At 35.5% G+C, this 16,150-nt stretch overlaps 1 protein-coding gene across 1 annotated transcript in view; it reads right to left on the bottom strand.

The window, feature by feature from the left end:
* FCHO2 (FCH and mu domain containing endocytic adaptor 2) overlaps window positions 1-16,150 on the bottom strand; it is a 120,177-nt gene that overhangs the window by 12,651 nt on the left and 91,376 nt on the right. The window contains exons 18-22 of the mRNA XM_079791560.1: window positions 13,268-13,371; window positions 11,186-11,315; window positions 6,651-6,762; window positions 3,048-3,203; window positions 2,557-2,689 (exon numbers count right to left, since the gene is read on the bottom strand). Coding sequence (XP_079647686.1) covers window positions 2,557-2,689; window positions 3,048-3,203; window positions 6,651-6,762; window positions 11,186-11,315; window positions 13,268-13,371 — 635 coding nt within the window. The remainder of the gene's footprint in view (window positions 1-2,556; window positions 2,690-3,047; window positions 3,204-6,650; window positions 6,763-11,185; window positions 11,316-13,267; window positions 13,372-16,150) is intronic.

A 16,150-nucleotide genomic window follows, 5' to 3' on the forward strand; every position in this document is an offset into this window, starting at 1 on the left:
TCCTTATAGACTTTTTAGACATATGCAAACATAGAGACATCTCATTCTTTTAAATAGCTGTAATTCATGTAATCAATCTCTTTCTCTGTGGATGTGTACTTCAGTGGTTTCCTTTGTATTTTATGTTCTTTTTTCCCGCCCATTTGTGTGATTTCTGAATAAATTTCTGGAAGTGGAACTGTTGAGTTAAAGGTTAAATCTGCCCTGGCCAGTGTGGCTCAGTTGGTTGGGTGTCGTTCCATGCACCAAAAGATCACTGGTTTGATAGGTCGACAGTTTGATTCTGGGTCAGAGCCCCCAGTGCAGGGTGTGCAGAAGGCAACTGATCTATTTGTTCTCTCTCTCTAAACACCAATATAAACAAATTAAAAAAAAAATAGAACTGCCTTCTAAGAGATTCCATTAATTTGTACTACTAACAAGTGATCACACTCTTAATAAAGCAATCTTTTTTTTTATTAATCTGATGGGCTAAAACCAGTATCTCATTGTTGTCTAAATATTCACTGCTCTTGGGGGGGGGGTGGTCAATCGGGGAAAAAGGAGACATGTAATACTTTAAACAATAAAAAAAAAATATTCACTGTTCTCATTTCTACTGGCATGGCACTTCTGTCCATAAGTTAACTATCTATTGAGTTATTCACCTTTTACTTACTAATTTATAAAGCCTCTTTGGAGTAAGCCTTTTGGTCTATCTTATATATTACAAATACTTTTCCCTCAAATTAAATATTGATTCTGTTCAGGGTTTGTTTTAGCTAAATATTTTATACACAAATTTATTTTTGTGTCAAATATCTGTCAAATATCTCACTCACTTCTTGCATGGCTTCTGGGTTTTGTACCATTCTTTGAAAGGTCTTCCATACTTCAAGATTAAATATTAATAGATATTATACATATATACACACATATACCCATAAGTATACATATATTCACCCATAATTTATTTTAGTATCTTTATGGTTTCATTTATTAGTAAACCTTTGACACAGGTAGATTTTATTTTGATTTGGAGTTAGGAATTTAGCTTAAATTTTCTCCCAAATATCTAGCCTTCTGCCCCAATACCATTTATTGAAAAATTCATCATTTCCACATTGCCTTAAAATGCTACTTTGTCATATAAACAATTTTCCATTTATTCTTAGATTTTTGGACACTCTAATTTGTTCCACTCATCTGGCCATCTACTGTTGTGCTAGTTGCAAACTATTTTAAATATTGTTGCCTTATAATAATTTTCCCATTAAAACTAAAACATTACTCCACATTACTGTTTAAAGCACTTAACTTTATTCTTCCAGAAATATCTTGAAAATAACTCTCAAGTCTCTAAACACAAATACATAAACACCTCAAGTGGGTTTTTGATTAGGAATATACTAAATTTGTTAATTTAGAAAGTTAAACTTTTTTACATTAGTTTTCTGAAAATGAATGAAGTGTTCATTTCTAACTATATTCAAATCAGTAGAGGTTGTGTTGTTTCTTCCTAATTATTTTTTATTGTGAATGTTTTGCTGCATTAGTTTTCCTGATTGTTTTAAAATCTATTAATTTTTTTAAAATATATTTTATTGATTTTTTTACAGAGAGGAAGAGAGAGGGATATAGAGTTAGAAACATCGATCAGCTGCCTCTTGCACACCCTCCACCGGGGATGTGCCCGCAACCAAGGTACATGCCCTTGACCGGAATCGAACCTGGGACCCTTGAGTCCGCAGGCCGACGCTCTATCCACTGAGCCAAACCGGTTTCGGCGAAATCTATTAATTTTTAAACTGATCACTTTACTAAATTCTCCTATATTCAAGTTTTTTACTTGATTTTCTTGAGTTTTCCAGGAAAAATGGATTCCTTGTAAGTAATAATAATTTTGGTTTCTGCTTTCCAATACTTATTACTACTTATTCCATTCTCTCGTCTAACTGTACTAACACATCCAGAAAAATCTTATATCCTAATAGAAATAATGTTGTCTTAGCCATTCCTGACTTTGATTAATTGCTTTAGGTCGTTTATTAAGTCTGATGCTGCTGGTCTTTTCAGATTAAGGACACATTCATGTATTTATATTTACTCAAAATTTTAACCAGAAATAGATGATGAATTTGATAATCAATACCATTTATTTATTGTCTAAAGTTTTACATGTCTCCTTTTTTCCCACTTGACCCCCTCCCCTAAACCATTCCCACCTCGGGCAAGCCCCCACCACCCCAGTCCTGTGTCCATTGGTTACACTAACATGCATGCATACAAGTCCTTTGGTTGCTCTCTAATCCCCCACCCCCCCATTTGTCTCTGGATCTATTCTTGTTCATCAAATTATGTTGATCATTATATCCCACATATGAGTCCACATTGTCTTGAAATGCTACTGGTCAAATGGTCACAATCTCCATAGGCTTAACAGATTTTCTGATTTCGAAACATCCTTGCATTCCTGAAATGAACCTCATTTGGTATGACATATTCATTTAATGATCTACAATATTCTATTTGTTACTATTTTAGACTTAGGATTTTTTTCAATGACAGGACACTCACCTGATACTTTAATACATCTACATTATAATAAGAGGCAGCTGGATTTTGCTCTGATAGTTTCTTGAGGTAGACAGTAACGGCTTGCATGTTCATCCAAAAATCTTTTGTGTTAGAATCACACTGTGATGGATCACTGCATGTATAAGAAATATTTTTGTTATTTATTTGACTTTTATTTATCCTTTGCCTCTGTGTAACAATTTGGTGACCTGGGAAAAACTAGCAGAAAGGAACCAAAAGATGGGATGAAGGAAAGCTAAAGTTAGGGAATAAAGAATAAAACATACCAGAAGTTTGCCTGAAAGATGATGGACAGAAAAGGATGTAAGAATGTAATAATTACTACCACTATCAAAAATAAAAAGACAGCAGAAAGCTGTTCAATCATAAATAATTTTGGTATTGTCTTCAAATTAAATTATTATTGCTTCAAAAAAGCAAGAAAATGTTCTTAAAAAGAAATTCCACATTTAAAGCACAAGTACACAAACCTGAACACAAGTTGCGCATTTGGAAGAATTTGCTCTAGTCTGCTGATATTTTTCACCCTGAAGCATAGCACAGCTGGAGATGGATTGCTAGTGAAGACTTTAATAATCCCACTTGGAAATGATATTGTCATGTCACCAGTGATCTTCACAATACACCTGAAATTGGAGATTTTGAAAATTTTGAATAGTTTAAGTAAGGCACTTTAATCTCCATTTAAAGCATATCTGGTTTAAAAAGGACTTTATGTATATTTATCATAATTATGAATGAATTTTTTTCAGTTTAATTTTTTTAAATGATCCTTTGTGAAATGGCATACTCAATACAAATGTAGGCACACTGTTAACTCCTTTTCTTGCTTACCAAAACCACCCCCTGGCCGTCCTGGAAGGTAACACTACCCCCACTGCAGCGATTTATCCTTCTAACCGCCACAGATAACGTCCTCAGGGTGGCAGTCCGTGGTAAATGTCCTCCTTTTCCTCATTGCCTCTTCCAACTCTATGTTCCTTCTTCCTTCCAAAAACCACCAGCTTCCTTTGAAACCCATACCATTGAACTATACTACTCACTAGTCCATCCCTTACTCACTAGTTCATCCCTTTCAAGTCATCTTCACTCCCTTTCATTTTCTGAAAATTTTAGCTCCTAGCCTATTATTAGTAAGTACTGGTACAGACAGACCATCATAATTCTTATTGATTTCAATATCCACGTAGATAATCCTTATAATATTTTGGTCCCCTAGTTCTTTAGCCTGTCACCTCAAATGATTCTGTCTTCCAGTCCACCTCAGCTATGCTGCAGCACCTCCATAATCTCAACTTTAAAATCCCCACTTATCTAATCACCACTTTCTTTTTCCCCCAACTCATCCTGTCTAGTATGGCATTTCCAACAATTCTCCAACCTCATTAAAACCTCCAAAATGTTATTCCTACCATCCTTTTCACTAACCTTCACTCATTACTTCTTATCCGAATTTCCTCCCATCTTGGAATGTCCCGGTCCATCATTACACACACTCATATGCATAAGTCCTCCCTGTCTTCTCTCTCACTTGATCATGCTTACTTGGCAAAACACAGTCTTTGCTAAGTTCAGCTCCTCATCTAAATCTATAGAGCTGAACATTACTAGAGCCAAAACTCCTAACTGGGCCCTCTTACTGTTACCTGACAATTCTACTACAATGCCTACATCTTTTCTTACCTTCACCCTTTCCCTCTAATCTGTAACGTTCCCTCCCCCTATTCACAGCCACTTTCCTTTGCTGATTTATTTTTCAGTGAAATTTAAAGAACCTTCTCATACTCTCACTACAGAACTTCTAATCTATCTGACTCTGTATCCATACCTTCTGCTTTCTCTCCTATTTCAACTGATGAGTCTATGCACCCAAGGCCAATCCTATCACCTGTGCCCTGAAGCGCCTCTCTTACATACTGAAGGATTTCACTCTTGCAGTTGTCCCCTCTTTCCTGAAGGTTCAATTTTCCCCATAAATATTGGATCTTTCCCATTAGCATACAGATGTGCTAAAATGAACAACAGCCTTAAAAAACACTAAATTAATAAAAATCCTCCTCTAATTCTACTATCTCTCTTCTGCTTCTACCCCATTTTCCTGCTTCCATTTAAAGCAAAACATCCTCAGAGTTGTCTGCATTTGCTTTTCCTGTATATAGGTGTCTTTTTGCTCCTGAACAGGCTTTCATCTCTACCACTCTGCTGAAATTGTTCTTGTGAAGGTTACCAGTGACCTCCAAATTGTCAATGGTCAATGTTTTTTGACCTGTTAGTGGCATCAGATATAGCTTCACAACCATCCTTCATGAAAGGGTTTATTCCCTTAGTTTCTGGGACACTGCTCTACTGGTTCTCTCCTCACCTCTCTTGTTGTATGCTATCTCTAATTCCTTTGCTGGATCATTCTCATCTTCCTGTTTTCTAAACACTGGAGGGTACCAGGACTTAGTTCTCATCAGGTATCTTCTCTACTGTCTAAGGCCCCTGGTTTTAAGTATTATATACAAATTAATGACAACTAGACATTTTATCTCTAACATAAATCTATGCCCTGAACTCCAGAATCATGCATTTGACTATCAACTTAATATCTCCGCTAAGTTGTCTTAGTACTTCAAACTTAGCAGTCTACTCACTCATTATATCTTGACAACTGTTTTCAAAATATATTCAGAATCTTACTTCTGTTCAGCATCTCATCTACTAATACTCATATATAGAAGCCACCATCTTCTCACCTGAACTTCTATGGTTAACTCTCTCTCTGCATCTACTCTGGCTCCTTAAAAAACATTAACCTCATTACTCCTCTGCTTAAAAGATTCCACTGGCTTTCCACCTCATTCAAAATAAATTCCAGTTTGGCCAGTATGGCTCAGTGGTTGAGCACTGACCTATGAACCAGGAGGTCACAGTTCAATTCCCAGTCAGAGCAGATGCCTGAGTTGTGGGCTCGATCCCCATTAGGGGGTGTGAGGGAGGCAGCCAATCAATGATTCTCTCTCATCACTGATGTTTCTCTCTCTCTCTCCCTGTCCCTTCCTCTCTGAAATTAATTAAAAAAAAAAATTAAAAATAAGGTAAAATAAATTCTAAACTCATTACCGTCCATCATGCCCAACCTAAACTAGTCCCTCTATGGATTTATCCTTGACTTCTCTCCTCCTTGCTTGCTTCTACTCAATGACATGGCTCTCCTTGCTGTTTCTTAAATACGCCAAGCATGCTTTTACCTCAGTCCCTTACACTCACTGGAATGCTCTTCCTTCCAATACCTGCATGGCTTACTCCTCAATGTTTTTCAAATATCTGTTTAAAAGGGTTTCGTTGACCATTCTATCTAAAATAGTAGCCATCTATTGCAATTGTCCAACCCTGGTTTATTTTTCTTCATAGCAAATATCAATACCCCTAATATAACATTATTCATTCCATATATATTCAGTCATCAAATACTAGTATTTGAGTGCCTACTATGTGTAAAAGTGTCTGTGCTGAGGATACTTTAGTTCTTCTCTCCTAAGCTTGCATTGTTGTGAGAGAAAACTAATAAAGAAACTGTTTCTCTCATGATAATGCAAACTTATAACAGTCTTATATATAATAGGTGCTCAAATATTTAATGAATGAATAATGTTCCATGAAAAGTAGAGATGGTCATTCATCCAAATATCATTTTCTTAAAATAAGGTCTCAGATATTAAACATACATTCTAGGGCTCTCTTGCAATTGTCAGACTTTCACAAAAGATATATATTAGGCCAAGGTTCTAACCCCATCTAAAACATCATCCTGCTCTACGGATAGGTAAAGCAACAGATGTGTCATACTGGTCATAAAGCCTGGGCAAGAATATTAATTGAGGGAAAAATCACTACTGCTGATTATAGCGATTTTTCTATTGGAAAGACAATCCTTAAATGACTATATTTGATAGCAAAAAACAGGTAAAACAAATAGAAAACCCTAACTTACAGATTCAAACTTAACTCTTAAAATTGACCACCACATTCTCCCCCCCCCCCCCCCACACACACACACACTAGTATATTTGTATCTTTTTAAGACTAACTTGGTGGGATCTGCTCCTTTAAAGTAGGCATTAACAGATTCTGTAAGGGCGACTGCCACAGGTAAGGTGTCCTGATTTCCAAGGCTGACAGGGCTGGGACCTCGTGACACACCTAGAATACAGACAATTCACTTGTTAAATCCTGCCGAAAAACATTTATTAAATACCAAGACAAGTATATTCACAATGTTAGCTTGTCACAAATGACTCGATTACTGGTTTCAAAGATGCCCCAAGTAAAATCTGGGGATTAAAAATATAGCATAAAATAATACAAAGGACCAAAACAAAAAATCAGGAAAACATGTCACAATGACTTTTTCTTTTAAATGTCAAGACACAGAAGGGTTGGGTTAAAGAATGTCAGAAGGTAAAGTCCTTTATCTGAAGAACTAAGATTACTAAAATATGGCTTCAAAATCATTCAGATACTACATTCTTTTCAGGTTCTACCCATCATATACATCAGGGCATTAAACTGGATTTTTGTATTATTATTTTCTTTTACCCCTTCTTTCTCTATACTTGTATTATATTCCCACATTACCTTGTCTTGATAAATGTAACTAATAACATTTTTATAACTTTCCTGACAAAGTTCAGATACCTTTAGGATAAAATCATAATAAAGCAGTGTTTTAAAAGCATAATAAAGTGTAACAAAGTTAAATCTATGCATGTGTTCAATTTTTTTTAATAGAAAAATCACACCAAGTAGTGCACTGTGGTTATTTTTTCCTTACTAGAGTCCTCTTCCCACTTATCCTTCATTTAATATATAATGTGATGCAATTTATAAAAGTGATGGAAGCCGAAACCGGTTTGGCTCAGTGGATAGAGCAGAGCGTTGGGTCTGCGGACTCAAGGGTCCCAGGTTCAATTCCGGTCAGGGGCGTGTACATTGGTTGCGGGCACATCCCCGGTAGGGGGTGTGCAGGAGGCAGCTGGTCGATGTTTCTCTCTCTCTATCCCTCTCCCTTCCTCTCTGTAAAAATATCAATTAAAATATATTTTAAAAATAAATAAATAAATAAAAGTGATGCAATTTGTAAAAGTCGATAGAATAATTAAAATAATTAATTCTTATTTAAAAAATGAGTAACCTAGGTCAACCTATAGCTCTGAAATTTGAATGTACGCTTTTATTATACAAATGTTGCACAATGTTAATAGCCATTAGATATTTTTCATTTCAGAGCTGATAACCCAAGTGAAAGACTGAGTTACTTTTTTGTTGTTAATCCTTACTCGAGGATATTTTTCCATTGATTTTTAGACAGTGGAAAAGATAAGGAGAGACAGAAACATCACTATGAGAGACATATCGATTAGTTGCATACTGCACAGGCCAAACTGGGGCCGGAGGTCGAGCCTGCAACCAAGGTACAGGGTATGTGCCTTTGACCACACTTGAACCCAGGACCCTTCGGTCTGTGGGCCAAGGCTCTATTCACTGAGATAAACCAGCTAGGGCGAGGATCAATTCTGACAAAAATCAGTACTGGCTTTCTCTGCCTCACAACTAAAACTGAGATCCTACAAATAGTAAGAAAGATCTTTTGTTAGCTTTAGAGGCCAGGAAGATTTTGTGATATTCAAGGATTTGAAGGAATTTTGCCTTAGAAAGTTCTTCAGTTAGAAAAATACCTGGCAACAAGAACTGCTGCTTCTATGTCACTAGGAAAAGTAACTCCCCACCCAAATAAGACAACTTAAAATTCCAGATGAAAATTAAAAATCCAATAATATAAAAATTTATCACAAAAATCACACTAGTTATTTTACTAGCCACTAACATGGGCCAGACACTGAGGAGGCATGGAAAAATAATGCCTTAAAACTGACATATTCTTTCTGCTTCTTTTCTAATTTTTCTGTGGTTACGATAGCTTTAGAGTTAAGACTTATTGATATTTCTCAATGTTGAGAGAACAGGGAGATGGAAGATAATGCAAAAATACTGTGTTTTTATCATCGGGAATTTGATATCAATGGAGCCTGTATAGCAACTGAACATTATTAGTACAAAATTGAGATAGTTAAACCTTAAGAGTTATTCTTGATTTCTGAGACACCATACAATGCTGGAAAAGAAAATTTTAGATAACGAAGTATTTTTAGATACACTTTAGGATCATTAGTTAACATATACATTTGCTTTTGATACAATACCTTGTGAAGTCTCACAGTGCTTTTCAATTTCAGAGAGTGTCCCAATCAAATTATCATCTTCTATCATATTTAAATAAAACAAAATATCGCAAGAAAATACTTTCAAGAAACAGTAAGAATCAAAAATTTATATCTAAGCAAAGAATTGAATAAGCATCATAATAAAGATAATTTTTAGGTAGACCTTAAAGAACCTTTGTCGTACAAAATCCACACACATCCTGCCTGCATCATCATAGTCACTTACCTACTTGTGGTTCTACTGGCCACACTGAGTCAAACTATAAACTATGTACCAACTCAATCAAAATTAAAGTTTTTGTCACAAAGAGAAAACCTTTTGAATAATCTAGGGATAATGAAAAAGAACTAAAACTAATTTTGGTACAGACCACCTGCCTGATTTCTATGTATTTTATGACTAAAATATAGAGTCTGCAGAAACAAATTAACAAAACCACATATACAAAAAAATATAAGAAATTGCTGTTATAGCAAAGACAAACTTGTTAGACATATTGTGTTTACATAAAGTTAAAAGATGGGAAAAATGCTATATTCACAAAGGTATATAAAATAAGATGGTTAACATCATGTTCAGACATTTAGAAATCATTTTTTATCTCATTTTAGCCTATATTACTTATGCCATTTTTACAATGGCCACAGACACAAAGGCACTTCTCCTATGTTTTGAAAATCTGATTAGACATATTTAAATCGGCTTACTTCGGGCTGTGACTCTCATATCAGCATGCATCAGAATTATTTGGAAGGCCTGTTCAAGGACTGCTAGCCCTACTCTCAGCATTTCTGATTTAAAAGGTTATATCTATATACAGTAGTTCCTTGGGTTACATCGGAGATCTGTTCCTATGGCGTGACGCAACGCGATTTGCCGTAAGTCGGAACCCACCTACATAAGCACCTACGTCACTCACATGGAGCACATACACAGCAGTAATGAAGTGAAAAAAAAAAACACCTTAAAAGATAAGAAAAAGATAAGAATTCCTGACCTTTACCTGTGGTAAATAATAAAAAACAAAGACATATGTACATACATCGAAATGACAGAACTTTTTTTTATATATATAAATAAATGATGGCGACGTAACCACAAAACGATGTACAGCGAGTCCAACGTAACCCGAGAAATGTCTGTATATAAAAGCCTAAGCGACTGAATGACCATTTGACTGGTTGCTATGACATGCACTGACCACCAGGAGGCAGATGCTCAGTGCAGGAGCTGCCCCCTGGTGGTCAGTGCGCAGGAGCACCGCTCAGCTGACTGAGGAATGCTAGACGCCAGGCTGAGGGCTGCTGACACAGCTGCAGAGACATGAGCCTCTCCCACTTCCACAGCAGCGCTCCCCAGCCTGCTGCTTCGTGCACTACTACATCCCCCGAGGGGTCCCGGATTGCGAGAGGGCGCAGGCCAGGCTGAGGGACCCCACTGATGCACGAATCCATGCACTGGGCCTTTAGTTTCTATTAAGTTTCCAAGTGATACAGACAGATGCTGCAGGTCCAAGGACCACACTTAGAGCACTACTAACTTATGTTCAGTTAGTACAAATCAGTGATGTACATTATCGAGGATAAGTCCATTATTACTTAGAAGCAGCAGCAAGGGGGACAGTTATAACTTTGATAAGAAGTTGTTACTCCCAAAACACAGCTCCTTTGTTTAAGTGGCTTTGTGCTTTGTTTACTGTACTAACAGTAGGTGAGAAAGGTAATAAGAATTTGCAGGGGAAATTGGATAAAGGTATAACAAATCACTCTTGAGCAACATTTAAATGTACTACTGAATTTGTTCAGTGAGGTTTAGGTTTGTATGGCTATGCCCTAATACCTACTTTTATAAATCTTTGTAATTTAAATTCTTATAGAAAAAAAATTATTCATTGCAAACATAAACGCCCCCTCCCCACTTCTTTTTTTCATTGAATCGATTGTTTTTAAAATACAAACTTCCGTAAGAATGCAAGTATCAGTCACGGTAGAAAGGGCTACATTATATTTTGCTGTCAACTACAGTAGTTATATTGGTTAGTTTATAAATTTGATGCATTTTTTTTCAATTACAGTTTATATTCAGTGTTATTTTGTATTCGTTTTAGGTAAATTTGATGCATTAACAGTGTTAACCACGGTTAAAAGTCTCCTATTTAGATAATAAACTATGAATAAGAAAAGAAAAATGTAACTAGTTTGATAATGCCAGGTGTGTTTCCAGGAAACCCAAATTTCTAACGTTAAAGTCATCACCAGCCCATTAAACAAACAACAACAAACCCTCAGCCTGATCATACTTTGGATGCCAGTCTCACATGTAATCCATGAAAATCCCTTACCTACTGTGGGAGTATTGGCAGCACTCAATGAAGCAGAAGATGAGATAGAAGAAGAACTTTCTGCCCGGGCTAAAGGAGCAGCAGGAGGTGGGCTGGTATTGGAAGTTACAGGTGGGCTGAATGGCCTGGGCTTGAAAACAAAGAGTTATTTATCAAAATGGTAAGACAATTCCTCCATTATCAGAAAAATATTATTAGGTATCAGGTTTATTTACTTAATATACTTAAATCAAATTTATAATGTGAATTTCTTATAACTCAAAATTAGAGATGCATAGATCAAATAATTTTTGAGGCTGTATTAAAAGTTGAAAAGGTTATTTTAAAGTAATGCTGTCAAGAGAATCTTTGTACATAAAGCATTTTCTGTATTTCAAAAAGTATGCTTAAGATACAATCTCAGAAGTCAAATGATTAATTTAAACAGTATGAAGGCTTTCCACACTTACTGCCAAACTGCTTCCCAAAAGGTTTACTGACTTTACTGCTTCATAAATACAAGAAAATATTTCCCTGCACCCTTGCCAACAATGAATGGATGGGCCTTAGGAGATAAATAAACTACCTAATGTTGCTCAGGTAGTTAATGGCTGATAAAGGTGTGCTTTTAACAACTATATTTTACTACCTCTGAATAAATAAGTACCTATGCATTCAAAAAATTATGAAAGCATATATATGTATATATAAATGTTAATAGCAGTTACTCTTTTGAGTGGTAAATACAGAAGGAATTTTTTGTTCTTTGTGTTTTAAATACAGAAGGAATTTTTTGTTCTTTGTGTTTTCTCTATTTTCCAAATTTTACAACATGATCAGGCATTGCTTTTGTAATCAGGAAAACATCCATGTTAAGATGTAACAATTTTTTATCACTTAAATAATAACCATCTCCTTAGCAGCTGGTATTTAGTCCTTCATTTCACTTCCACTAAGTCTGTTCATTGGGAATAGGGTTATAAAAGAAAGATGTCACCATTTCAACACTTGGTGCTCAAGCCTTTTCATTTAGTCATGGAATACTCTGTAATAGGCCAGGCATTATGCAAGTATTAAGGATATGAAACTGACTATGGCATAGTCCAGTAACGGGGGCACACACAAAGAAAGTATGGTTCGTGAGGGGGAGGAAGAGAAATACAATGTGATTTGTGCACTAAGAGAAACATAAGCAGAATATGAGTATAAGAAAGAGAATGATTAAATCCACCGGGGGAGAAGTAATGATCAAAGAGGGCTTTATCTAACGTGGTGATATTTAACAGGATCTAAAAGAAAACTGAGGGGCATTTCAGATATAGGTGGCATAATAAGACATGGATGTATAAAAGAGCATGATGTGTTTGGGGAACAGTGGAAAGTTTCAAGTGGCTGGAACCTAGGCTGCAAAGAAGAGAAAGTTGGACAGTTCGTCTGGTAATGCAGGCAGTTCATCGAAAGCCTTGTACATGCAGCTAAAATATTCAATCACATGAAATACTGGATATGTATATCAGGAGAAAAAGATTAAGCTTGACGTTCAGAAATTTAATTCTGGCAATTAGATCAGAGGCAAAAAGACTGATTTGGGAGAGCCTCACTCTGACTAGACCCCATAAAATTTCTTTCACTATCCGACAACCAATGCTTTTTTTCCTTTTCTTCTTTTACAGCAATATGTATTTAATATGAAGAAGTCAATTGAATGATGTGAATTAGTATCCTTTTATACAAAATAAAGAAAGCTGAACTAGATGCCCTCTAGGACTTTCCTGGCAATACTTCTAAGGTCTAAGAACCAAGGAGAATTCCATAAAAATAGCTTCTCGGCTGTGAAACAATGGGTACTGAATAGTATTTTTATAATGTGCCAACTTTCTCAGAAAATTTTTTTGTCTTAATGTCTTGATCCACAGGTATGATAATGAGGTAAGATGGAGGAATGAAGGAACTATTGTTTGGGAAAACCCTTCTATACTTTGAAAACTCCAGTAGAAAATTCCAAGCATTTAACTGTAAAGGGGACATAAAGAAAGATATCATTTGCATCTTAAATCAAAACAGTTATAGTTTTTTAAGAAAGAGAAACACCTGAGTACATACTATTTCATTAATCCCACTGAGTTTGCCTGAAGTAAGCTTTGGTCTGGAAGCAGGCCTTGGAGGTGGGACAATGGTGCCTACAGAAAGAGGAGTTGTGGGCCTGGCTGGTGGGGGGAAAAGAAAATTTGAAGAAAATTATTAGTATGTAGCAATCCTGACATAAAGACATTCTTTTATAGGTAACTGTTAGGATTCAAAGTTCATTTTTCAGGAGTTTAAAAAAAAAAGATATTTGGTGAAATACTGAGAGCCTATCAATGAAATACACTCTTTTTGAAGCTACCAATATTATTCCTGGAAAAAAAATCATTAAATTTTCAAGAAAACTGACACACATAAGTTATATTCCTGTTTCAATTATTTATACATATAATAGCTGATGTAAATAAACAATTTAAGGCCTAAGGTCTTTAGTTTATTGCCCATACACCTACTTTACAGATAGTAATGAAAGACCAAGCCTTTGAAACACCTTCAAAATAGGAATATGAACTCTAAATCAAACACTTACCTTTAAAACTGTAATTTGACTTTTAAATTGAACCACATTTTAACATTTTTTTGTGATAAAAGTATTAAAATTATCTTTATTTTTAAAATTTCCCTAGCCAGTTTGGCTCAATTGGTAGAGTGTTGGCCTGTGGACTGAAGGGTCCTGGGTTCGATTCCTGTCAAGGGTACATGCCCGGGTTGCAGGTTCGATCTCCAGTAGGGGGTATGCAGGAGGCAGCTGATCAATGATTTTCTCCCATCACTGATGTTTCTATCTTTCTCTCCCTCTCCCTTCCTCTCTGAAATCAATAAAAATATATTTAAAAATAAATAATAAAATAAAAATTTCCCTAAATCATTCTAATTCATTTTTGTTAAGTACTGAAAATAATCTAACTTTCCCTAAATCCTATATAAATTTAATGTTCACTGTTTTTCAACACCAGTTGCAAATTTTGCAATTTTATAAATCAAAATACTAACCTCAGTATTCCTAATTAAAAATAACTCATCATGGTAGAAATTAATGAATGGAATTCAAGTATACATCATCAAAAGTAACATAATTCAGAAACTGAAGAATATAATATGGATGGGAAGAAACATATTTTAATAAGTTTACAAATGTGTAAAGTTAAAAATATGTGAATTGGTCTAAGCATATGCATGGGGAAACAACAGGTAAAGCTGAAGGCCCTTGATCAGCAATGGAGGAATGGAGGCATGAAAAGGAAGAACATGGAGGTGACAGGAAGCAACCTAAAGAAAAAAGGTAGTTGACACAGGACAGAGTAAATGCGATGGGGCTATCTAATCCTATCATATGAAGGGATAACATATACAGGCATCTTTTAGGTTGCTTGAAGAAAAACAGTAGAAAGCTGGTAAGAAATCAAGTTTAGTTTCTAAGGCTGCTGCCTGTTTCCAGTCAGCAGCAGTTCTTTCATGCTGCACTCCTACGTTAAGCTATACACTGGGAGAAATGTGCACTAACCTGAGACCATCTCTCTTCCCTGTGCTATGGCAGACACATTTGCTTTAAAGACATGTTCATTATTAATGAAACCAGCACTGGCCAATACTCAAGTTATTTCAAACTTGTGAGAGAGCCTAACATAAGAGACATTTACATCTGAAACTTCATTATTGACTAATCATTTGCTTCTCCAAATGGCATTCAGACTGACTCAAAACTAAACCTAATAAAAGTGTTAAGTTCAGCTTCAAATAATCAGAAATTGATGTTTGAGGAAAGCCAATAAAACTAACACAACTGTTTATAAATGAATCTATTAATTATAAATTAACAATAAATTTATACATTATAAATGAATCTACCTGCATATGCCAATTAGGTAGTGCTTCCAGAAGCCTTTGAAGGAGATTACTACAACTGTTTACAAGCTTACATGTCTTAATTGTGGATTTTTGGTAGTAGTGGTGGTGATGATGGTGAAGCTCACTTCCAAGAAATACCCATTAGATACAGTATATGAAGAAATAAGAAGTGGCCTGTAAAGGATAGAAGGATAGAAACAGCAGACAGGAGCTAATCTACCTTCTGATAATGCCTAAAGAGAATAGACAAGGCATGTTTTCCATACCATTCTTTACCTGAATAAAGAAAGATACTAATCTAGACTCGAGAAGCAATGATGAAGATGCAAAAGAAAAATCAGCAACACTGTCAGCTTCTGTCAGTAATTTTTCAGGACATGTGACATTATGGCAAAGGCCACTTTGATCCGCAGAAATGCGGGTGTTGGAAGAGCTCTCATCCAAAGCATCAGGAAACCCAAAGGGATGTTCAGCTTTCCAACGCAATCTCTGGAATGCTGTCTGAGCTACACTGGAGAGATGTACTTGTAACAACTTCATCAATAAAGGAAATCCACTGACTTTGTGACCATGAAGCAAAAGGAAACTTATATGTGTTCTCTGGTGGTGCTATTAATTACTGTGAAACAATATGTGTTCTCTGGTGGTGCTATTAATTACTGTGAAACAATAATTATCTCTATCAATATCACTAATATTCTTTGAAGGGCAAATAATTTATGACATTATTTTTCAGACTATATAGGAAGGTTAAAAATACATACCAAAGTTCATTTTAAAACTAATCGAAGGTTAATAAATGCTTTATCATATCCTAGCTACTAAATATCAAATGATACTTTTTTTACCTGAAATTGAAAGTGATATGGGCAAAACATTCTTTAGACAGGTAGCAAGAGGAAAAGAGCTTTTTTGAAAATGAAGAGACTGTGCTAAAGAAAATAGTGAGAAACAAAGGGCAGAGTTACATACATAACTAAAGCCTCTGGGATACCAATGTGAAGATTTTTATTAAAGATTTGAAAAAATAATTTATGAAAGAATATTTAAAAA

The sequence above is a fragment of the Cnephaeus nilssonii genome (assembly GCF_951640355.1).
Source record: "Cnephaeus nilssonii genome assembly, chromosome: 2".
NCBI classification, from domain to species: domain Eukaryota; kingdom Metazoa; phylum Chordata; class Mammalia; order Chiroptera; family Vespertilionidae; genus Cnephaeus; species Cnephaeus nilssonii.